The sequence below is a fragment of the Dunckerocampus dactyliophorus genome, chromosome 2 (assembly GCF_027744805.1).
Source record: "Dunckerocampus dactyliophorus isolate RoL2022-P2 chromosome 2, RoL_Ddac_1.1, whole genome shotgun sequence".
Taxonomy (NCBI): domain Eukaryota; kingdom Metazoa; phylum Chordata; class Actinopteri; order Syngnathiformes; family Syngnathidae; genus Dunckerocampus; species Dunckerocampus dactyliophorus.
Genome location: NC_072820.1, coordinates 12,961,514 through 12,985,063, shown reverse-complemented (window position 1 = coordinate 12,985,063; position 23,550 = coordinate 12,961,514). Strand labels below are relative to the sequence as shown.

The window sequence follows — 23,550 nt, the reverse complement described above, 5'->3', positions numbered from 1 at the left end:
CATAAAAATAAACAACATTAGCTTAAATATGCACATTTTGCCTAATAATAGGCAGTGTTCAGCCACAAAACAGCATGATTTATCAATTAATATATTTTTGAAAAACCGAGATAGAGTGAAGCCTCGAAATTTGAAACGGGAAGTGGCGACGGGCAACGGTATATTTGTTTTGCTTTTCATGCCTTTTGCATCCCACAGGGTCCAAAACAATTATGCAAATCAGATGACATCACCTCCCACACACAACCAACCGCCAAAAACAGATTGTTGTCTATGGAAAACACTGGACTCAGTAGTCATTATTACCGCCTTTAAAGTAGTAATACTTGATACTTGATTTATTACATTAAATATTAAAATGAAAAAATTAAGTATTTGTTTTTATATTTGTCCTATATTTTACTTATTTTTTGTGTACGGCCCTTTGTTTTTGAAGTGTGGCTGTTGTTAAAGGGCTTTATAAATAAAGTTGGTATTTTTTGGAAATTTCTGTACAGGCAATCAACATGCCAGAATTCTGTCGATATACTAGAATTAACCAAAAGGCTATTTTTCATCTAGTCCTAATCCCTCTTATTAAAGTATGCTTAATTTCATAATCTAGTATGATATGGTCTTTCATATTGAACCGTGAAGTATTTCAAAAGCTTAATTTTAATATTAAAGTTCCAGTCAAAAAGTTGGACACACTTTCCCACACCACTGAATGACTGAATGAGTGTCTCCAAACTTTTGACTGATACTGGACACTGAGTGACAGCAGAAGTTCAATACCATGTACTAATAAGGCAAACAGACCTCTGTGAATGGTATCCAGCAGGTTTTGGACCACTTCCTCGAGTCCCACCAAGTAGATGAACTCATTATTGGCCGCCGAAGGCAGGAAGCTAAACTCAGGAGCAGGGGGCTTGGGCGGCGGGATCTCCAAGAGGGTCTTCTCTAGTTGTTTCCGCAGAGCCAGTTTGGCTGCGGCTTGGCGGCTGGCTGGACTGTCGCTGGCGCCGATCAGAGTCACGCCGCCGCTCCCTGAGGAGGAAACCTTCAAAGTGGATGAGGACTGTGAACACCAGATGGAAACAGAAGTTAGTCGTGCTTTGTATTAGATGGCAAAATCATCGACTTCACTGAAAGTTATTCATCAACTGCTGTCTTATTGAACAACATGCACCTTTGTCAAACTTACATACAGTTGAACTGCTGCTTGTACAAAATCAACCTTGTATAGTTCATAAAGAAGGAGTGAGATACTGACCAGTGAGTTTGCACCAGTTCCTACTCTGATGAGGCCTGCCTGCACCATGTTTCTCTGGCCTTGGCCAGCAGTGGCCGAGGTCCTGGTCCCCAACAGTAACGGAGGCGGCCCAGAGCCTCCAGCTCCAGTGGATGTCAGCTGCTGCTGCTGTTGCTGCTGCTGGCGGAGAGCCTGGACCTGCTGTGGAGACACAGAGATGGGCTAAACAGGACAATGAGAGGTGGGGGAGCACAGAGGAGGACATCCGCAGCGCAAAGAGCACAAAACAGACATAGAGATGCAAAGAGATAATAAGACCTATGTTTAAAATGCCTCGAAGGGTGAAAGAGGTATAAGCAAGCCTGCCCTGAGAAGGATGAAGATGACCCACCTGCGCTCCTCTAACCAGAGGCGGCATGATGATCTGGGAGCCATGTTTGGATGACACCTGCTGGCCTCCACGCACCAAAGGCGGGGGGATGACCGTGCTTGAACTCCTGCCTGTCACCAGCTGTGCACAAAGAGACGACCAATGAGAAACAGCGTTGAATACAGTGTGAAATTGTGTTTGTGCGCATGTGTGTTTGTTAACCTGCTGTGAGCTTTTGCCGCTTGGGATGGTCCCACGTATTAGAGGAGGTGGAGCGGAGGAGGTGGACACCCCCGAGGACTGAGGAATGGTAAGGTTATTATGTACACAGCATCATAGCAGAGTGTATGACTCTCTGTATGTGCGTGTGTGTAAGTGAGTGCTGAAGTGGCTTCAGAGTGCCGCTCACCTTCTGAAGAGTGTCCCTCTGTAACTGGCTCTGTCGGAGCTTCTTCAGGAGCACCAGCTTGGCCTCCTCCAGCCTCAGCTCCTCTTTCAGCTGCTTAATGATTCGCTCCCGCTCGACTGGGCTGCTCTTCTGCACTCAACACATCACACTCAATTACTTTATACGAATTCACACTCTTGAGGACAAACAACCGTGTCCGATCATGCGGCCTTCACAGCGAGACTCTCAATTCAAAGCCAAATGAATTAAGGATTGAATCATCAGCTGAGTCCACACTGAATTGGCCAATTTGTTAGTGCCACAATAAGATTGGTCAGGCCTGATCCCACTTCCTGTGTCCTGTTTTAAAACTTGTGTAGTGGATAGCAGGAAAAGTACAACATCTCACCATGAGGAGGTCCGTGTCCAGCTCCTTCAAGTGGTTCAGACCATTCATAGGAGGACTCGGGGAGTCATTGTCTGACAAGATGATGACGTCATCATCATCCTCCTCCTCCTCAGGGGATGGAGGCCGCTTCTCTCTTTTTATACTGCATTAGGGACGAAGAGTCAGTATTGATCATGTGACTAGATGCCAGACAGGATCAAAATGGCAGCTGGTGCATATGGTAGCAAAATCACATGCAAATAAACATCACGTTTTTATAATAACAATCAACACAAAGGCCACAACCTGCACAAACTAAAAACTCGGGCATTACAATAATAATGCTTGAAAGTATTGTATATAAAAATGGGTAAGATAAAATTATAACCACCCTTATGAATGTTTTATAAATGGCTTTCAAATTAGTACTTAATGCTTATTATAAAGACATAAGAAATTGCTACAATCCACATAAGATTTAAGTATGGCAGTAGCTTGAAATAACTAAACACGAGCCCCAACCTAAGACAATTGCAGTTAGTAGCACATAACATCATCATTGACCTACTTGTAAACAAACAACAAACAATCCTAACTAAGGTGAGGCCAGGTGCGACATTTATCTTAAATGTTATCGTCTTGTATGCCCCAAAAAGACGGTCAGTTCAACTTTTGGCCAATCTCCAACCTATCATTCCTCCCCAAAACCTGAGAACGTGTCGTTGCTGCTCGGCTAACCCATCTCAACTCCAATAATCTATTTGAACCATTTCAATATGGATTCCGCTCACACCACAGTACAGAAACAGCCCTTCTCAAAATCGCAAACAACCTTCTTGCTTCAGACTCAGACCGCCTCACCATCCTTATCTTGGACCTCACTTGCAGCCTTTGACACCATCAGTCACTTCATCCTCCTTTCTCACCTTTCATCCACCCTCAACAGCACTAGAACTGCGCTCACCTGGATTCAATCATACCTCACTGACCGTCATCAATTCGTACTCATCAACCACTGCCCCACTGTCCCAAGGTGTCCCTCAGGGATCGGTGCACGGCCCCTTCCTCTTCATCCTGTATTTGTATTCATCCGCCGTCACCGACTTCAGTTTCATTATTATGCAGACAATACCCACCTCTACCTATCCACCAAATCCATCACTGCCTCCACACACCACTCTCACTTCCTGTCTGTCGGAAATAAAATCATGGAAGCAACTCAACTTTCTCTAACTAAACTGTGACAAATCTGATATCATCAAAATTGGTCCAAAATCGCTCACAAATACAGCCAACGATTTTTCCCTCCTCCTCGAGAGCACCTCCCTTACTCCCTCACCTCACATCGGAAATCTTGGCCTTTTCCTTGACTGCACCCTCTGCTTTGAACACCACATCCTCCAGATAACCCGAACTGCCTTTTTTCATCTAAAAAACATGGCCCATCTTGGCCCTTCCCTCTCCCTTTCTACTGCTGAAACCCTCATTCACGCTTTCATCACCACCAGACTGTAACAGCATTTTCTATGGACTTCCAAGCAAAACCCTCAATAAACTTCAGTATATTCAGAACTCTGCTGCCCGTTTACTCACTCACACTCACCCTTGTGACCACATCACCCCTGTCCTCCAAAACCTCAATTGCCTTTCTGTCCAATATCTACTCAATTTCAAAGCATTACGCAATCTGGCTCGCCCATACCTCAGAGACCTCCTTCACCTTAACTCCTCAACCCGTCCCCTTTGCTCCTCTTACACAGACTTCCTGTTCCCACTCTCAATTGCCAAGCACCATACCTGGGCCAACAGAGACTTTAGTTTCGCTGCCCCCTCCCTCTGGAACTCCCCACACCCGCCTGTAACTGCACTGACCTGTCCACCTTTAAGACTCATGTTAAAACCCATCTCTTCAAACTTGCTTATAATGTTTAATGCTTACTCAATGCATACTTATTCTCATTTTAACGGTATATGTCCTGTATTCTTTTGTTTTACTGTACACTGTATTGATTTCATTGCTTGCCTTATTGCCTAGGTTCCCAAAGTGGGGTACGCCAATTGTCATTGGGGGTACATGAATAAAAATGAAAAACAATTAGCCTCATAGCACAGACCACACTGTCTTAGCAGAAAGACGGAGACACAGCATGAAGTTCTTCATTACTCTGTGTGAGTTATATGAATAAGTAGGTAAGTTTGATGATTATGTTGTGTATTAAGAGTGTTTAATCTTGAAGGCTTAATTTATATTTATATTATATATTTAATTTATTGTGTTCCAATCCCCGCACTGTGAAAACGTGTAACTGTATGTGCGTGTCAGGATGAGAGAGTGGAGATTCCCCTGAAATTGAGGTTTACTCGCTGCTGGTATGCATTTTTGTACTTTTTATACTGCTTTATCATGTTTGTTGAACTTTCCCTTTCAATTTGGTACCAAATTAATATGCAGATTTAAATCATAGCGATTGCAAAGGGTCCCAACATCTGGCTGAAATAAAAGATATGTAGTATGAATACTTAGATACTTTATTCATCTCCAAGAGAAATTCACATCTTATCCATTTATCAGTGCTCATGTAAAACTTGTATCAAAATGTGACCATGCACAATACATATTTTTGAACCAGAATTACTTACTATAAAATGAACCAATTAATCATTTTTAATATTTCAATTTAATGAAATGTAAAAATAGTTTGTTTTTTAAGTGTGCAGCAGTAGGGGGTACACGGCTTCAAGACACGTACAGCCATCAAGGGGTACGCGACTGTAAAAAGTTTGGGAACCACTGCCTTATTAGAGTAGAGTAGAGCGCCTCTGAGTTTTTAGAAAAGCGCTTCTAAATCAAATGTATTATTATTTACGGCCTGCACATTAGCGTTTAAACACTTGACGAGTGCTTCAATTCAAATGCTCATTCAGATGTGAGATGCAAGCTTTTTTTTTTTTTTTTAAATAAGCTACACACAATGTGAAGACAATGCGTTGGATGGGCTTCTGACTACACACATACAATCACAAATGTGTTTATATAGCATAGGTCAATGCATGCCAACATGCGGCCTGTCTGCCTGAGCTGCCCTCTTTACGTGTGTCTCTTTTCTCTGGGCTTAGCGCCATCATCACTTCCTGTGGATTAATCACTACTTCCAAAGAAGTCACATGACCTCAAAGTCACCATCACGTGACTCACTTTTCCTCCAACAACAACCCACCCCACCCTCCCCGCTTCTTCCAGTGTGGAAACCATGGCAACAGCCGGCTGGAACCAGTTTGAGACACACGGCTTCATTTTGTGTGTGTGAGCGGACTTTTTAGGGTTCAGGTGGGTGAGCTGTGAGGAAAATGGTGGCGGACTAAAGGTTAAAGGTTAAAAGTCACTCTCTTCAGGACAGCTGTAGCTTCGCTGATAGAATTTCAAAATCACAGTCAGTACATAAAACTCACTCAAAGTCTCTTCAGGCTGCGGAAAATGCAATTAAACCTTTTTTGTCTGATGAAGTTTTGCTATTATTGACTATTGACTAATATTAAAGCCACTTTTCCAGTAGCATACGTACTGTTAAGTACTGCATCTTTTCCACGGATTTTGAGGATGGTCGGTTTTCCACTTGAAAATAAAACAGCAAAAACTATGCATCTGTCAGATCTGGACACGTTAACGAACCATACCAACGGGGAGAACAAGGAGAACAAGGGTCTCCTGCAGGGCTGCAACTAATTATTATTTTCGATTAATCTGAAGTTTCTTGTTTCAATTAATCGAGTAATTGGTGAGGCCCCAGATATGGGTGTTATGGATCCAATTAATATGAACCAAACATAAACAGTGGTTTGGTCCGCAACATATCAGAAAAGAGGCAAAAAAAAGCCGATCACTGTTGAACCAGTGCAGCTCTAGTCTCCTGTATTTACTTCTCGACACGTGGCAAATGGTAAGAAGAAGCATCGTCCAGAGCTTATCCACAGCACCGGTACCAAAAATATTTTTTAAGACACAAAATAGCCAAATTTTATCCTGTTTTAAAATCATGTTTTTGATACATTATAACGGAATTCAGAAATAAAAACTGGTGGATTATATTTCTAAGCTGTTCCACCGCTCATTGATCACCATTATCTTAAAATTATTATCATAAATCAGAACTCCTCTTCTGCTGTTTGCTAACTTGCCCAAACATAGAAATTCTTCTTTTTCCCACTCCAGGTCACTGGTGTGTGTAAGGGACAAAAAGACGACTTGTTGGGGACACCTGTTGGTTTGCATTTATAAATCTCTACACCCAAAATATAAGATGACATTTTCAGACTTTTTTTTAGGAGCTTATATGCGGGTCAATACGGTAATGCCCATTAAAAAATGTTCTTTCCACAAATGCCCTGTCATTGACTGGCGACCAGTCCAGGGTGTAGTCCGCCTTTTGGCCCAAGTCAGCTCAGATAGGCTCCATCCCCTGCAGACACGCAACAGGATTAGTGGCATAGAAAATGGATTAAGTAGATCTTACCCTTTGGAGGTGCTCATGTCCACAGGTTGCTCTCCAGTCTGAACTTCAACTTTGATGGTGGCCTTCACCTCGCCCGCAGCCAACATGCCACCAGAAGCCTTTGGCTCCGTCACCTGGATGTGGTTCTTGGTATCCATGTCCGACTCCGCTTTCAGAGCCCTTCTAGCTCTGTCATTACATCCAGTTCGATTGTCCGAATTCGCTTCATGGGCGGCCTCGTCTTTCACTTCTAGCGCTGGTAACTGCCCCGGCTCCTCATTTGATCCAGTCTCAGTTGGACTCTGACCATCCTGTTCTAGTCCGGGATCAGATTTAATTAGCGCTTGGGCAGTGGGTTCAGAGGGGTCCAGCTTAGGCTTTTTGCTTTCATTGTTAGCTCTGGAAGATTCTATTGTCTGGGGTACAGCATCCCTTTCCAGCGCCCTCTTCTGGCTGCGTGTCTGGCGGACCTCCTCCTCAGACATCCCCTGTGGATACATCAACAAACTATTACATACTGTGTATTAGGGCTGCACCTAACAATGCTTTTCTGAGTTGATTAACCTGAAGCTTGTTGTTTCAATGAATCGAGTAACCATGCACCAAATCAATACGAACCAAACATAAACAGTTAGTGGTTTGAGCCGCAACACATCAGAAAAGAGGCAAAATGTCAATCACTGTTCTCCAAAGTCAAAGCTGATGTGTGTGACTATTTTGCTTTGCCTAAAACACAAATATAATATGTCTGCTTTCATGGATGACTAAGGAAATGAAAAAATATTCACATTTGAGAGGCTGAAATCAGAGAAGATTAAAATTGTTTTATCAAAAAATGATTAATTGAATATTAAAATGATTGTTGATTAATTGGATAATCCATTAATAATCAATTCATCAACGACTGACCGATTAATTGTTGCAACTGTGTAAATATTGCAAACAGTATATTATGAAACACCTCTCACTCTGTATGATGCAGTGCAGTTCTGCAGACCTGCAAACTACAACTAGAAAAGTTATTTGGTTGAAAATAGTAAAGGCTTTATGTTTTGAACCGGATTTCTTCAACACATTCTCTGGATTACTGGTTTTATATAAAAGTAGCACAACTACGAGCTAAGTAACCAAGCAATCTTCAGAAATGTGTACATAATTAATGTTAGGTCGACACATTTGGCTCAAGTTCAAAATGAACTTTTTACTGCCTCCATTTAGATCTTGCTGCTCTTGCATCTTTTGATCTTACTGCACTGCTCCGATTGTCTGGCGGACCAAACTGTCCTTGACTCATCGGCAGTGGACACAGTGGTAACTAAAATGGCCTCCAGACAAAACAACGTGGCTTAGTGTGATCACATGACCAAGATGTGGAATTAATTTTTCAAACAGATTATTGACAACATTTTAGCGACGAGTGTTCTGCACATGACACTATAGGCCTCGTTGTCATCAAATATGCTGTCCAAATGAGATCCCTTACTGTCTGATCTCTCAGTACAGCAAATGTACCACATGTGGATGTGCCAAACAGTGGTGGATACAAACAGCTGCTTGTTCTGTCTCTCACACATTCACGCACACACACACGAGTGGTTCCACTGTGCACCAGCGCAAGCTCACACATTATCACTGCAACACCCGCTCTGAATCTCTCAGGGTCAAATCAGAAATGAGGCTGAAGGAGACATTAGATCCCATGCTCGTGGCTGGATAATGATAATGTGCATCTTCAATCCATATATGGATGTATGCATGGAGTTCCTCATTGAATGTGTGTATTCACAGGGGAACCTAGAAGTGTTGGAATATTATTTGGAGATTGAGTAACACCCACCATGGGACAGTTTTATTTTATGTACAGTAATAGATAATAATAATAATAATAATAATAATAATAATAATAAACAATAATATGTGATTTCAGGTAATCTTTTAATAAAGTTGTACAGCCATTTCTCCAAAGTTTTGCTTTACTGTATACTCAAGGTACCTTCCTGTCCCTAGAGTCCAAACTATCCACTCAACACATGAGCAGAACTAAAATGTGCAAAAAGTTGACCAATGCGACATGCAGCGACAGACGACCTTTGGTCAAAGTTCATAGAAAGGACTGTCAGCAGTAGTTGCCGATGCACAAACGTACTACAGTACTCTGTTGTGATTCACTGCAGTTGTGTCCTGCATCATATTTATGCGTACAGATCACAACTTAACCATGGTGATGATGCTTTTAATCTTGCCGGTGATACATGACAGCAAGGTTTTGTTTTTTGTTTTTTTAAAGGAAAGAAATTAGAATCATGGCGGTGTGCATAAAGCACAGTGAGTCGCATATATATATAAAACATCACTCTTACATCACTAAGACACACATGACGTGACCCTTATGTACAGGTATACTGTATGGTCCATAGGCCATATACAGTATATGGAATGATGAATGTTTATACTGTATATATGTTGAATGTTATATATATGTATATACAAGTATATACTCTGACACTCTTACATCACTAAGACACACATGACGTGACCCTTCCCAGAATTCAGTGGGACACACAAAGCACTTTTCCCGAGAACTGGTTTAAACCAGTTGGCTAGTGTGTGTGTGTGTGTGTGTGTGTGTGTGTGTGTGTGTGTGTGTGTGCGCGTGTGTGTGAAGCTGAAGCTAGTTTTAACCCTCCAGGTGCCGGATCAGACACACGGCTTCCACAGTGGCGGCCATTATACAGTGTCTGTGTGTGTGCGCGTGTGTGGACAGTGTGCTGTGATGGCATGGAGCACATACTGTATGCTGGGATCTGATGCTGGCGGGAACACAGCCACGCACCCTATGACCTCAGGCCAACCTGATCTCTCTAACACGGGGTCTGAATGGCTGACAGGTTTCACATTTCATCTCCGTGGCAGTTTTTACACACATTTCCGTTGAGCCCACACACACACACACACACACACACACTAACACATATGGTGGACCACACCACCACTCACCCACCCACGTACATGGCATCACAAGCAACCAAGGCAGCCTCTGAAGACAACAAAAAGGCGAGACATATTTCCACACAAACAAACATTCAACATTTCCAGTATACAGTATTTCCAAATTAAACAGCCAAATTGTGTAGGTGTCCTGGCAATGACGTTTGCACTCCTACTATTGCGCCACAGTTTTCATTCATTTTTGATAGCCTTCCCATCAGCTCTTTCCGCATGTAGTGCAAAAGTCAGTAGCAACACACACACACATGCACACACATAAAAAGTAGATTTTAGTACAAGCTGTTGGGCATTTACTCTGCAACACAAGCAACCATGATCTGATCATGATATAAAGTTTATTAGTTTAAATATTTCAATTCAACAGAAGTGAAGACAATGGAAAGAATGTGGAAAATTACCCATTGATTAATTCTTGTTGTTTTTTTTAAATACATTTTACTATATACATTTTTGATTAATTTCAATTCAAAATATTTTTTAATTCATACTGATAATTTGATAGCCTTGTATATATATATATATATATATATAAATTGAACTGAAATTAGTTTTTTAATGAATTTTTATTTGATATATTTTTTTTCAAATGCCAATTTTTTTAACAATCAAGTATTTAGCTCACATGTGTCAAACCTGTGCCACGGAGGGCCAAGACACTGCCGGTTTTCTCTCAAACCATTTTTGTACAGCAGGTGATTCAATTGATGAGGACCTTCCCTCAAACTGAAGGAGATGTTGATCATTAAAATCACCTATAGTGTCTAAAGGTGACTTAAAGTCACCTTTGGTGACCGGCTGGAAAGACAACCTGCAGTGTGTCAGCCCTCCATGGCACGAGTTCGACATCCTGATTTAGCTGATGACACGTTCTTCTTCTGCAGACAGGAGACTCGTTCAGAGACAATCAAAAGCATCTCTGCTGGTTGCAGCCAAGTAGTGCACTCCATTTCACCTCAGTGTAACCCGTCAGGCCCACCCATGCACATGTCCAAAGCTCAAAAAAGGGTCCACCAATGAGACACTAGCCGACGAGCTAAAAGTCAGACCTGTCAACTCCTTGTCCAGTGAGGCTCTTTAAGGCGTGAGGGAGTGAGGTTTACTCGTCATCCCCGCTGGCCTCCATCAACCGGTCCAGTCAAACCTGCCAACAAACCTTGGATTTTTTTCGTCCAGCAGCTACATCAAAAACACAAAATGGCTTTCACAAACACAAAATGTGAGCTATGCCACTATAAGGCCTGCGCTCATCGACACCTGTCATGATTTCGGCTCCTTCCTTAAAGAGGTTCTTCCTTTTTGTCAGTCAACCAATGTGTACACTGAATAGCTTGCAGATTTCTCTCAACTATCCTCTATTGTGGCAAACACATTTACAGTATGTGTGGAACATGGTATTTCCACCTCCTCTTTCTGAGCGCCTGTCAAAATATGGTGACATTTTTCATTATTTCAGCCACAACTAGACACACACACACACACACACCTTGAAAAGAGCTGATCTGCTTGCTGTAGAAACTGGGAGGAAGTTAAATGCCCCCAAGGTTGACTTTAACCAAAATTTTCGAGGAAACCTATAAAGTTGCACAAAGGTACAGAGTTTCAACCACAAGCATACTGCGCAACACCTCAGCTCAGCAAGCCTGAAAGGATTAATTCGGGATGCCTGCAAGAGTAGAAGAAAAATACTCACTGGATGTGAAGTATGAAGACTTGCATTCAAAATATTAAGACTGTCCTAATAATTTTGTCCACTTTTTAGTTATTTTTACATTTTATTAATGGTTAACATCTTTTTACGTTTGTGTGACAGTGGTTAAAACCTGGTCACTTAAGTTACGATTTGAAAGTTTTACTGTTTTTAACAGTGGCTCACTTATTTTTACACTTGTATGATAAAGAACCATTAATAAAGCATTTACGATGGCCACAGTTTGACCCTGGAACAGATTATTTCTGTTTCACTTATTTTCCACAGCCTACAATGGTTTCCAAATCTAAACAAAACAAACCCGTAATGTACTGAGTTCAACCTCAAATTTTCCGCTATATTTAAGTTGTCCGATAACACCAACACTCATAGTACACAACACCCCACAACAGAACAGTGGCCCAGTACACAAACAACCACAATTAGTGTTGTTTCTGATCAGTGAAGTGGCATTGTATAGAATGTGGAACACAACAAAGCTAAAAAGAGTCCATCATCACACGTAGCTCAGTGAAAACCTTCTCCACTCTTCTTTATTTATCTCAACACAAAAGGAATTACCTCCATTTTTTCCCAGACAATGCCTCTGTGATTGTTTACACTGCTGTTTGCATGAAATGTTCTTTCTAGATGGCAGTAACATCTCCTAATAGTACATCACCATATTATCCCTAAGTGGAATACAGATGTCTACTAGTTAAATTACCTTACAGTAATTACAGTAACCCATAATGACTTGCATGGTAGTCAAAATACAAACAACAATGATACACTGATGAATCAACTGACAAAAAGATATACCCTAATCATTATCATTATTAAATGCCAATTTCAATGCTTTCTTTCCTCAACCAAACAGCCGTCCAAGTCTGCTTCTGCCATGAAATTGGGAGTTCTTCCTCAGTGATGTCACCAAGTGCTTGTTTGTGGGTAATCTCTTGATCAGGAGCATGAACTGAGCCCCCTCTTTATAGAAATTGGCAATATATTGCATTTTCACTGGTAACAACATTAGGTACACCTGCACAATCTAACATGATATCAAAATTACTTTGAGCTCGTACATGAAATAACAAAATTGGGCCAAGAGCCATATTTGGTAACTTAAACTTGAGCGAATACTATTACAGTACTATATTGTATTGCCTATGAAGGCAGGTGAAATCTAATAACTAACATTATGTAATAAGACCGCAGTATTTCATCAAGTACAAACATTGCCACAGCTTAAGTTAAACAATAATATCTGCTGCCTCAACAAGAAAATGCTGCTTGAGCTTTTAGTCAACACAACATGAAAACACATCAGCTTCTGTTATATGTAACACTCTGTGTTTAAAATAGTTAATCCTTCAATCAGACAACGGCAGCATTTGTTTAAACTGGTTGGAAGAGACGTTTACATGCACACATTAATCAGATTCCTGGCATAGTTCCTTCTCTCCGTGTTTTCACACTTCTCTGTGACGTTATGCTCTTTTTAATGCATTCACAGATTACACATCAATGACTCAATTGTTGTATATGGGCATTCCATTGTTACTTCATTAAATAAAGTTTTATTAAACAGACTATAGTACCTCATCCATTTAAATATATTTATCTCTTAAATATTGTTAGCAACTTTATTTAGTGTAGTGAGGCAAACAAGACTTTTTATAGCTTATCTACCACCGTTATTGTTTACTTATTACTGACTAAGTCGTTGCAAACCTTTCAAAGTTCTGCATCGACATTGAGGTTGTGCTAGGAGCAGTGTTTTGGGGGGGTCAACACAGTGAGCAACCTTGAGACTCTATGACTATTTAGAATGTAAGAGTCCTTCGTTGCTAGTGGACAACGGTGCAGCTGGAACTAATCAATCTGTTAGGACAGTTACTTTTATTGCAAGATGCTGAGATGGCATTCACAAGGATAGGCAGTGCGGTGTACTAAACGCCGACCAATCTAGACCCAAGAACATTAAACAGCTTCCCCTCCGTTGCTGTCTTGATACTTTTACAGCCTTTTCTGCTGGTTGAGAGTGTGACATGCAATTCTCTGTCAAAACGCTAGGGGCAGAGTCTTCTGGAGAGTCAACTGAGTGAGCAACCACGACGCTCGTCATGCGTTAGCTTGTTAGCTAACTTCATCACGAGTGAACAATGTCAATTAAAGAACTGGAACAGTCACTTTTATTGCAAATGTTAAAGGGATAATGGGGATTTTTTTGACATGAAGTGGTATGACATCCCCATCAGCAGTGTACTACATCAACAGTGACTTACCAACTTGGGCCCGCAAGAGTCCAGTTCTGGTCGGATTTCCGTGACGAGGAACGTAGTCCCGCTTAGTTGCTGGGGCCATTTAAGTAAAGAGTTTGGCTTCTCAAAACAATATGCCTTCAAAAGAGTAATACATTTGCATCATAATAATGCCTACTCGGGGAAAAAAAAAAATCAGACCTCACAAATCGCTCTGCGTTATGTTTGTCTCCTGCCGTTCTTGTGGATGTGACGAAGACGCTCTTCTTCCCCAACGGAGCACCACGGCCATCTTGTTTACGTGTGTGTTCCACAACGGAGGAAGATGCGAGCCTCTTCATCACATACACAAGAATGAAGGCTGGTAGTACACTGCTGATGGATGTCATTCAGCTTCATGTAAAAAAATCCGAACTATCCCTTTAATCAAAAATCAAAGGAGAAGGCGTGAAGGGGCTGCATGCTCTCGAAACGAGTCATACACAGACACCAAATTACATACTAAAACCAAACCAATCACAGCCCTTAATGTCGTCACTGAGGTTAATGAGGTTTTTTTTTTTTAAGAGGTGTACGTCAAACTATGTGGGAGGGTTTGGAGCAGCAGGAGCTAGCCAGCATAGCATACAATGGCGCCTTAAAAGAAAACTGCACTTTTTGGGGGAATTTTGCCCATCATCCACAATCCTTATATGAGACATGAACACACATCTTCCTCTTTTCTGTGCGAGACAGCTCATTACTGCATGTGATGGGACACATCTATGCTGCCTACAAAGACTTCCAACAAGGTTTTATGTTTTATAAACATGCTGTGACCATATAGCAACAGGTACATTCATGATAACATGTAATACTTAAAGTATTTTGCCGTATTTTGGTCCTTTTAAGCATTACCGGCTCCCTTCCTGGGAGCATTGATTTCACATAGCAACACAGAAAGGAACGCCCACACCTAGCGTTAACTTTTCCAAACTCAAAAATAAAAACATGGCAGCAGTGGCGGCAGCTCCAATATGTGCCATGTTGGTCGTGGTCTGAGGTACTGTGAGCGCCGTGCTGATGCGCTGCGGGCAAGTGTGTGGTGAAGCTAGCTGGTGTGGTATGGCAAAGTGTGAATGAGCCAGTAACGTACTTCGATAGGTGTAACAATGTTAATAATAGGGGTGCAACGATTTCCTTTCCAGTAAATAGTTACAGTCTGGGATGGATAAATTTATCTACAAAAGCGCTATCATGTAGTCCATCAGACCACGTAAAATACAGTTTGGTTCTGTGCACAATGTGAATTTAAGAAATAAGACAGTTTATCTAAAAAATGAAACCAACTGGTTGTTCATTAAGGCTCCAGTATACCCCCGCGACCCTAATGAGATAAGCGGCATAGAAAATGTATGGTTGGATGGATGGTCGTTCATTATTTAGTGAAATGTTTTATTTTCTCTTGTTTACTTAAAATTGCTCTTTAACCAAGCAAAAATATGTTTTTTACAATTATTCGATTAATCAAAAACATTTTCAGTAGAATACTCGATTACTAAAATATTAGAAAGTCGGAGCCCTAGTTAATAATAAGAATAATAATAATAATAACAATGTCCCTGTAGCTTGGTTAATATGCATGTCACATTATATGTAAATGGGGCAGTTGTTGGCGCTTTTTGGAGTCTTTTTCAGAAGGTTTTATAGGCAGAATTAGTGTTTCCAATTATGTGCATTAATGAGCTGTCTCTTTTTATCTGTTTTTTATATCTTTAGAACACACAGAAAAGAGAAAGACACATGTGTTCATATCTAACATAAGGAGTGTGGATGATGGGTAGAATTTTTTTAAAAGTGCAGTTTTCCTATAATGCAGGAGCATAATCCAGGCTTAAAGGTGCTGTCTATCTTGGTTAGGTACTGCAATGGGTGCGCTAACATTTGATCACACTATATCCCACAGCCTTCCTGCTCAGAGAAACTGTGTGTATGCGTATGTGTGTGCACACTACAGGCATGTGAATGTATGTGAGCCATGGGTGAGTGACAGCCATTAAGGCCACTCCCCTTCTCGGCCGAATGACAAATCTCATTCAGTTTAATTAAGAATACAGAAGCAGTATAGAAAATGGATGGATGGATGGACATGTTTAGTACAATCTCTTCTGTGAAACCAGTATTGGTAGTACTATAGGCTAGCCAGTGGTGGTGTTCTTTTATTTTCTGGGTGAAAAAAAGGTGTAATTTGCAGCGAAGGAGGGGTAGCATCTTTAAGACCCAAGCAGTGTCCAAATACTTTTGTCTAACGTGACCATGCAAGTAGTTACTTGCCATTAAAGCTAAGTTAAATTTTACATCTTACAGTGGTTAACTTCTTTTTACACTTGTGTAACAGCTGTTAATGTTAATACTGTGTACACATGCGAGTGGACCTGGTTCCCTTTTAAAGAGTCTATTTAGGCGTTGACATGCCTTTCAATCCATCAATTACACGCAATACTTTAGATTTCTTTAGTGTATGTAAACCTACTTAGTGTGTATGTGTGCTGTGCGCGCGCGCGTGAGGGAGTATGTGTGTGTGTCGTGTCAGCGTGTGTATGTGTGTGTTCAGCTTTAAGAGGAGGAAGACTAGGGTTGTCACAGCGAGAAGTAGGAAGATTAGCCACAAGATAGCTCAACCAACGCTGACGACTGCCATGGGGCTCAAAAAGGACAACAGTCTTCCGTGGGCCGCCTCACACAGCTCGGGAGAGCACAGAAAGCCAAGTCGGCCCTTTAAAAACTAAAGCCAGCCCACAGTACATGTGCAACTAGCCGGCTTTTATTGTTGACACTGCCTGGGAGGAGGTGTTAGCTAACATTAGCTACGCCGCACAAAACAACAACAAGCAGCCACTTTAGCTTACAGGTTCAAGGCTCAAATGAAGCCACCAAAAGCCGACACACACTTCCAAGCAAGGGGATAAAACCACTCCATTTGCTTCGAAACGAGACCCATATAGCTAGAACCGCCGAGACCGAATCGCTGACCGGGCTGCTCCCCGATGCGGGACAGCCGTCAACCTCAACCGAGGGACACAAACTTTGAAAAGAACAATGTTTTGTTAAAAAAAGTCAAACTTAAGTGTGCTTAGTGTTTACCTGTCTGCCCTCCCCTCCCGAGGGGGAAATGGCTGGGTCGGAACTCGTTAATACTACCGACCGGCCCACAGCCGGAGCTTGCCGCCGACGATGAAACGTTATAATCCTCGCCTCATTTGACCACTTCTGCCGAGCAAGAGGCAGGGGGACAAGCTTTAGAACGCATAAAAAGCCATATTTTGTGCCCGAGAGGCACACTCTCCCCTTCCCAGGGCTCAACCTTTGGCTCTGCCGAGAAGTGTTACTTTTCAACAGCCCATCAGCGTCTTTATCGTCACAGATAGGTGGAGGAAGACCTGGCTCCTCTCGACGAGACCGAATAAAAGGCTCCCCTCGATTCACTCGCCCAAAACTTCAGCTTCAACCCCCCCTCCAGTCAACTTACTCGGTCGCTTTGTCGTCCGCTCGTCGCCGATGGTCGACCAAGGAATGTTTAATGTGCGGTTAACCTGGATTAATCGTTGCTTTTTTTGAAATCCAGGGGATATCCTCCTTTTTTCGGCCCTCCCCGCTGCCGCGTCTGTTGCCAAATAATGCGCCTCAACACACATGGAGCCGCTGCGTCCTCTTAGTGGGCATGCGCACCTCGGCATACCAGGGCGACCGGATCACATCATGTAAGCCGTTGACCACCAAGGGCCAAGGTAGGATGAGTAAAGAGTCAGGGGTTCCTCGGGCTCCTCTGGGGTCACCCAGAATTTGACTGCTCCCCTCCACTCTTACACACACTAACTCATCATTTGCCACACACTGTGTGTTATACACGTATTATACACTCATCTGCCATAAACAATAGAACACTGGAAACATAGACATGCAGCACAGACAACAAGGTGAAAAGTCACACTGAAATGACAAAACTGGATTTACTGCTAAAGGGAGCCAAGAAGCTGGACTGGATCATCAACCTGTCAAATATGGAAATTGTGTTAATTGCTCCAGGCTGTAAAGCAATGAATACTCCACAAGTCTAAAGTACATCCACCTAACTTGAACACACTGTATAGTTGACAAAACGAAGGAGAATGCTTTCATTCACATTATCCATTTGTATTAATTTGTATTTATTAACATAACAATACCAAGAAGGTCATCATGTCCCAAATTACCAACAAGAACTAATATGTTTATGTTAGTGTTTTCACATATAGTCCCTTTTAACCAAATTGAATTCAGTCCTTAGAGTGGAACTAAAAGTGAACCAATGGAAAAGCTCCTTTTCCTGTTCACATTCCAAGTCAGTTTGAAATAGGGTACTAATTTCTTTTCTTTTCAGGCCTGATGCCACATCAGGCACTACAATGGCAATGCAGTACAAGGTGAATCTGCACCACATTGCGTTCACATTCCACTGGTTATGGTCTCATTTTGTTTGAAATGGGTCTGAGTTAGGCTGTATTTAGAGTACATTGTAGGTCTAAGTGCCCAATTCACTCTATTTCCTGGTATTTCCAAGTGACCCGTATCTAATATCGCTGTGTTTACATCTACTGAACTGCTGAAAATGCACATAAACAACTATGTAAGTGTTATTTGAAGCGTGAAGTGTAAATCCAGCCCAAAAGTTGATCTAAAAGAGATTCAGCTCTTCTTAAGTTTACATTACTAGTCAGTTTAAAATAGGATCCACGCCAGAGCACTCTTTCAGGTTCATGTCAGTTCTAACACCACTTCAGGTAGTATACAGTAATGACAAGTGAACCTGGACCACTTTGTGTTCACATCGGACCAGTTGATGATTTTAGTTCAGCTGACTACAAATGGGTCCAAATTAGGCTGGAGTTACATTGCAGGTCTAAGTGCCCAATTCCGATTAAGTGCCTATATCTTTTTGATTGTCAATTTGCATGTATTTTCAAGTGAGCCAATATCGCTGTATATTTACTGAACTCCTGTAATTGCAGATAAACAACTACATTAGTGTCACTTCACACATGTAGAGGTGGTCCTCAGGTTCCGAACAAGTTCGGTTCCTAAACTGTGATGTACAGTAAATCGAGTTTTAGTGTAAGTCGGAACTTGTACCTAAACTACCTCCCAAGTCACTTACACTATACATAGAACACATGAAGGACATATAAAATATGAAATACAAGAATTAAATAAAACAGTGATAAAAAGAGAACAACTCCTTACTTTGCTAAAGCCTTTGGTTGTCTTGCAGGCCTTTCTACCGTCTTAAAATATTGTCCCAGGCTAGTCTGGAAGGATAACCTCCTCTTCTCTTCACAGATCTCCTTGTAACAGTGCATGGAATCCCTGACCCCTCTTGCATTCTTTAGCATTCAATAATCTTTATACCTAATTGATGGTTGGGATAGTCGGTTGTGACCAAAAAAGTGACCAATATTGGTGGCGCTGTCTCCTCGCTCAGCTTTTAATGATGTTTATTTTCACTTCCATGGTGATGGCTTTCAATGTGATTGGCGTACTGCTGCTTGGGAGACATAATGAAGTGTAAAAAGTTAGCTAATAAACAATGTTATTCTTCCTGAGTGTGGCTGAGCAGGCACACACTTTATTCATCCACCCAGCACGAGACACACTGCATTCTTGTGCCCGCGCCGAACATATTATTCCGCTAGCGCACGCTGTAACTACTTCTCAAGCGAGTCTCGTGTTTACAGGCTAAAATTAAGTTATGGGAGTGCATTCGTAAAAACGGAACGCCATAGACCAAGGAACCCCCATTGTGTAAAGCCTTAGTTTTGATCATTCACATTTTGTACTTTTTAACAAACTGGACTAAGTCTTTAAAGTGGATCTAAACATGTATCAACAGAAAAGTGACTCAGCTTCTTTTTTGCATTCACATTACTAGTCAATTTGAAATAGGATCCGCTTTTCTTTCTGGCTGACTTCAGCTCCGGTGGCACCTCAGGCAATACAAGAGGAAATAAACCTGGAGCACTTTGCATTCACACTGGACCGATTTATGGTCTCAGTTCAGTTTGCTCGTTTATGGTGGATTTACATTTTATTTTACACTATTTACTGGTGTTTTCAAGTGACCCAAATGCAATATCACTGTGTTTTCATTTACTGAACTCTGGAAAAAAATCCACAGAAACAATTGGGTGAGTGTCCCTTGAAGCATGTACTGTAAATGCAGCCTTAGTTTGGAGCATTCACATCTTATATGAATTGCATACATATGCCTGCATTTGTTTACCGGTACATTACCCAATGAAAACTCCTATATCATTATCTTGTATGTGTTAGTTGCTCATTCACATACAGTATCAGTATGGTTAACAACATATTAGTAGTCTACTCTTGACCTGGAGAGTGGGAGTTGGTTAGTTTAAGACCCAGTGAAGACCCAAAATACAAAAATATTAAAATTGGTTGCTGGAGATTTGCCTGTTAGCCTTTGGCAAGCACCTAACTGCTCGGGGCGCAACGTTATTAGTTGTGCAGCCACCTCACTCCTGTTTGTACACGTACTGTATTCCTGGTTATGTGTATGTGGAGCCAAATAAAAACAAGATAACAGTGTAAACTTGAATTTCTCCTTAAGGGATTGTTCTTTTTCTTAACCTATTTGTGTTGTAGCAGTCACAGAGCTATGTCAAACATGCTTTGCAATGTAAATGACATTACCTGAGCATTATAAGTAACATTAAGGATGAACACTATTTTCTTGTCAATTTTTTTTTTTTTTTACTTTAAGGCGCTCAACTTAAATACTTGAAAGAGCTCCTTGGGGAAACTACTTCAATTTGTTGCTGAATGGTGTTTTTTTCTGTGAGCAGTCATAAAATGGTTGTTTTATTTACTTTTTTTTTTAAATCATTTGTGTCATTTCAGTGGTGTGTAACCAGCATCAACAGTCTTGGTTGTTGTTTTAAGCATGTGAGTCAATGTGTCATTGCAAAATGCGGTCTCGAACACAACCGCTTTATTGTGAACAGCTGCGGGGCAGTTTTGGCATTTTTTTTCTCATGTTTTCCATTGAGGGCTATGCAGCAAATGATGCAAAACTAAGCAGGTGAGTAGGTGTAATCAAATTAAGGACACATTTAAAATAATGCATGCAGTTTGGAAGAAGTGACAGTACAGACTTCCACCAAGGCCAAACATTCTTAATTTGGACTAATATACAGTATTTATTTAACTGTCATCCTCTTATGAGAATTAAGTATGAATTGGCATTAAACAAAAGTCTATAGCAGTCTATAACAGTGCCACTTGTCTTATAATTCCAGGCCATGTCTGCAGAGCATCCCAGCATACTGCACAAGAAGTCACCATAAACACTGAAGTGTGAAGCGGGGGACCGCCACTCTCTAACAGGTGGGGGTTGGTGCGTTTGAGTGCTTTGTCAGCTTCATTCTGTCGTCCTAAGCTTCTCTTTAGATGATGCTGTGTCATCAGGTCTGATTGTCTCCCTCCCTCTCATCCCGCTGCTCCATCTCCAGAGGCCGTTACATTCAATTGTGTACATGCAGTGGCATCATGTCAATGTCACAGAACTGCAAATAATCATTGGATATGAGGCCGTTTTTATTACAGTATATTTTCTCAAGGGACCATACTGCAGGAATGAAACTTGGATGCTTTTTAGAGTAGTCAGTGTACAGCTTGCATAGAAGTATAGACTTACTATCCACTGAAAATGACATAGCAATTACTGTATTGTCTAGCTGGCAACGCAATTGAATACTGAAGTGAGAGTTGTGTCTTGCCTAAAGCCAAGCTTGGTGGTGGTCACATCATGGTCTGGGGCTACATGAGTGCTTCCGGCACTTGAGGCTGTGGTTCATTATGGGAAACATGAATTCTAACATGTACTGTGACATTCTCAAGCAAATCACGATGCCCTCTCTTGGGAAACATGGCAGTATTCCAACATGGTAAGGAACGCAAACACACCTCCAAGATGATCAAGCGCATTGCTGAAGTAGATGAAGGTGCAGGCCATGTAGTGGTCGAGTATGTCTCCTCCAGATTTGAACCCAATTGAACACTTGTGAAACATCCTCAAGCGGAAGGAAGATGGAGGAGCCCAAGGTGTCTAACGTCCCCCAGCACCACCAGTGATGTCATCATGGAGGAGCGAACGAGGATTTCAGTAACGTGTGCAACTCTGGTCAATTCCATGCCCAAGAGGATTAAGGTAGTGCTGGATAACTACCTAGCACTACACTATTTAGTGTGAGCGCCATCTAAATATTGACACTTTGGACATGTTGACTGTGGGGTGTACTCGCTTGCGTTGCCAGTTAATTATACGATAATGGTCGCATGGTGGCCTAGTAGTTGGCATGTTGGCCTCACAGTTATGAGATTGAGGATTTGTATCTTCTTTTGGGCACCTCTGTGTGGAATTTCCATGTTCTCCCCATGCATGCGTGGGTTTTCTCTGTGTACTCCTGCTTCCTCCCACATTCCAAAAATGATTGGAGACTCAAAAGTGCGTCAAACTCATTTTTCACACTGTAATCGTAGCCCTCAGAGGGCCGCCTGTGACTGTGAGACCATATACAGCGGTGAGGAAAAGTGTTTGCCCCCTCCTGATTTCTTTTTTTTTTTTTTTTTGCATGTTTGTCACACTTAAATGTTTCAGATAATGAAACAAATGTACATATTAGTCAATGACAACACAACTGAACACAAAATGCAGTTTTTAAATGAAACCTTTTATTATTAAGGCAGAAAAAAACCTACCAAACCTACATGGCCCTGTGTGAAAAAGTGATTGCCCCCAAACCTAATAACTAGTTGTGCCACCCTTAGCAGCAACAACTGCAATCAAGCGTTTGCAGTAACCAGCAATGAGTCTCTTACAGCACTTTTTGGCCCACTCATCTTTGCAGAATTGTTGTAATTCAACCACAGTGGAGTGTTTTCCAGCTTTTTTAATGTCATACCACAGCACCTCAATAGGATTCAGGTCAGGACTTTGACTAGGCCACTCCAAAGTCTTCATTTTTTTCTTCAGCCATTCAGAGGTGGACTTACTGGTGTGTTTTGGATCATTGTTGTACTGCATAAACCGCACACATACATAACAAAAATAATGCGTTCATTGCTTTGGTGATGAGAGCCTTGAAAAGTGCCACAACATTTAGAGAGTGAGCAATGCATGCCTATGGTGGACACAATAACAGGAAGAACTGGAAATGTAATACAATAAAATACCACTGCAGTAAACATTAAATAGTGTGAGGGGAATGGTAGATAAATGTAGTTTTGATATGATTTTTATTATTCATTATAAATTTTAACAAAGAAGCACTTCAGTATTTTTTTTATATTCCAAAGAGATGTTTATTAAAATAAAATATGGGGGACTATGAAGCTATCTGTCAAAACATGGAGAAGTTATCTAATTGGTCCTAATCAGGTTCATATCAACTCCAGAATGTTTTTTTTCTTCTTCTTCCTGTGAGGAGGCCTAATGGCGGCCAGCAGCAACTACATGACAGCGTCAACTTAATCCTCATTAAGCAGTAACAATGCAGGAAGTGGCTGCTGCAGTCACGATCAGGCCGGGCTCACTATTTGGCAGGAAACGACTCCTCTCAGCTGCGTCCAAGAAAAAACCTCCAAGCAGTCCCAGAAGTTGAAACTCACGACGAAGACGAGACTCCACCT

The 23,550-nt window shown here is 41.5% G+C and overlaps 1 protein-coding gene and 1 long non-coding RNA gene across 6 annotated transcripts in view; one reads left to right on the top strand and one right to left on the bottom strand.

Annotated features, from left to right (window-relative positions):
* LOC129168883 (transcriptional repressor p66-alpha-like) overlaps positions 1-17,634 on the bottom strand; it is a 23,036-nt gene extending 5,402 nt beyond the window's left edge. The window contains exons 1-8 of one of the 5 annotated variants that reach the window (XM_054754704.1): positions 17,336-17,634; positions 6,889-7,355; positions 2,399-2,540; positions 2,011-2,139; positions 1,824-1,901; positions 1,623-1,742; positions 1,253-1,453; positions 799-1,057 (exon numbers count right to left, since the gene is read on the bottom strand). In XM_054754704.1, coding sequence (XP_054610679.1) covers positions 799-1,057; positions 1,253-1,453; positions 1,623-1,742; positions 1,824-1,901; positions 2,011-2,139; positions 2,399-2,540; positions 6,889-7,352 — 1,393 coding nt within the window. In that variant the 5' untranslated portion in view covers positions 7,353-7,355; positions 17,336-17,634. Of the gene's footprint in view, positions 1-798; positions 1,058-1,252; positions 1,454-1,622; positions 1,743-1,823; positions 1,902-2,010; positions 2,140-2,398; positions 2,541-6,888; positions 7,356-16,950; positions 17,279-17,335 lie in introns of those variants that run through there. The other 4 variants (XM_054754674.1, XM_054754696.1, XM_054754690.1 and 1 more) reach the window with 4 other exon arrangements.
* On the top strand, positions 17,257-23,550 carry LOC129168945 (uncharacterized). Its single transcript, XR_008566361.1, has 3 exons — positions 17,257-17,594; positions 21,159-21,246; positions 23,346-23,550. It is a non-coding gene; the product is annotated as an uncharacterized LOC129168945 (long non-coding RNA).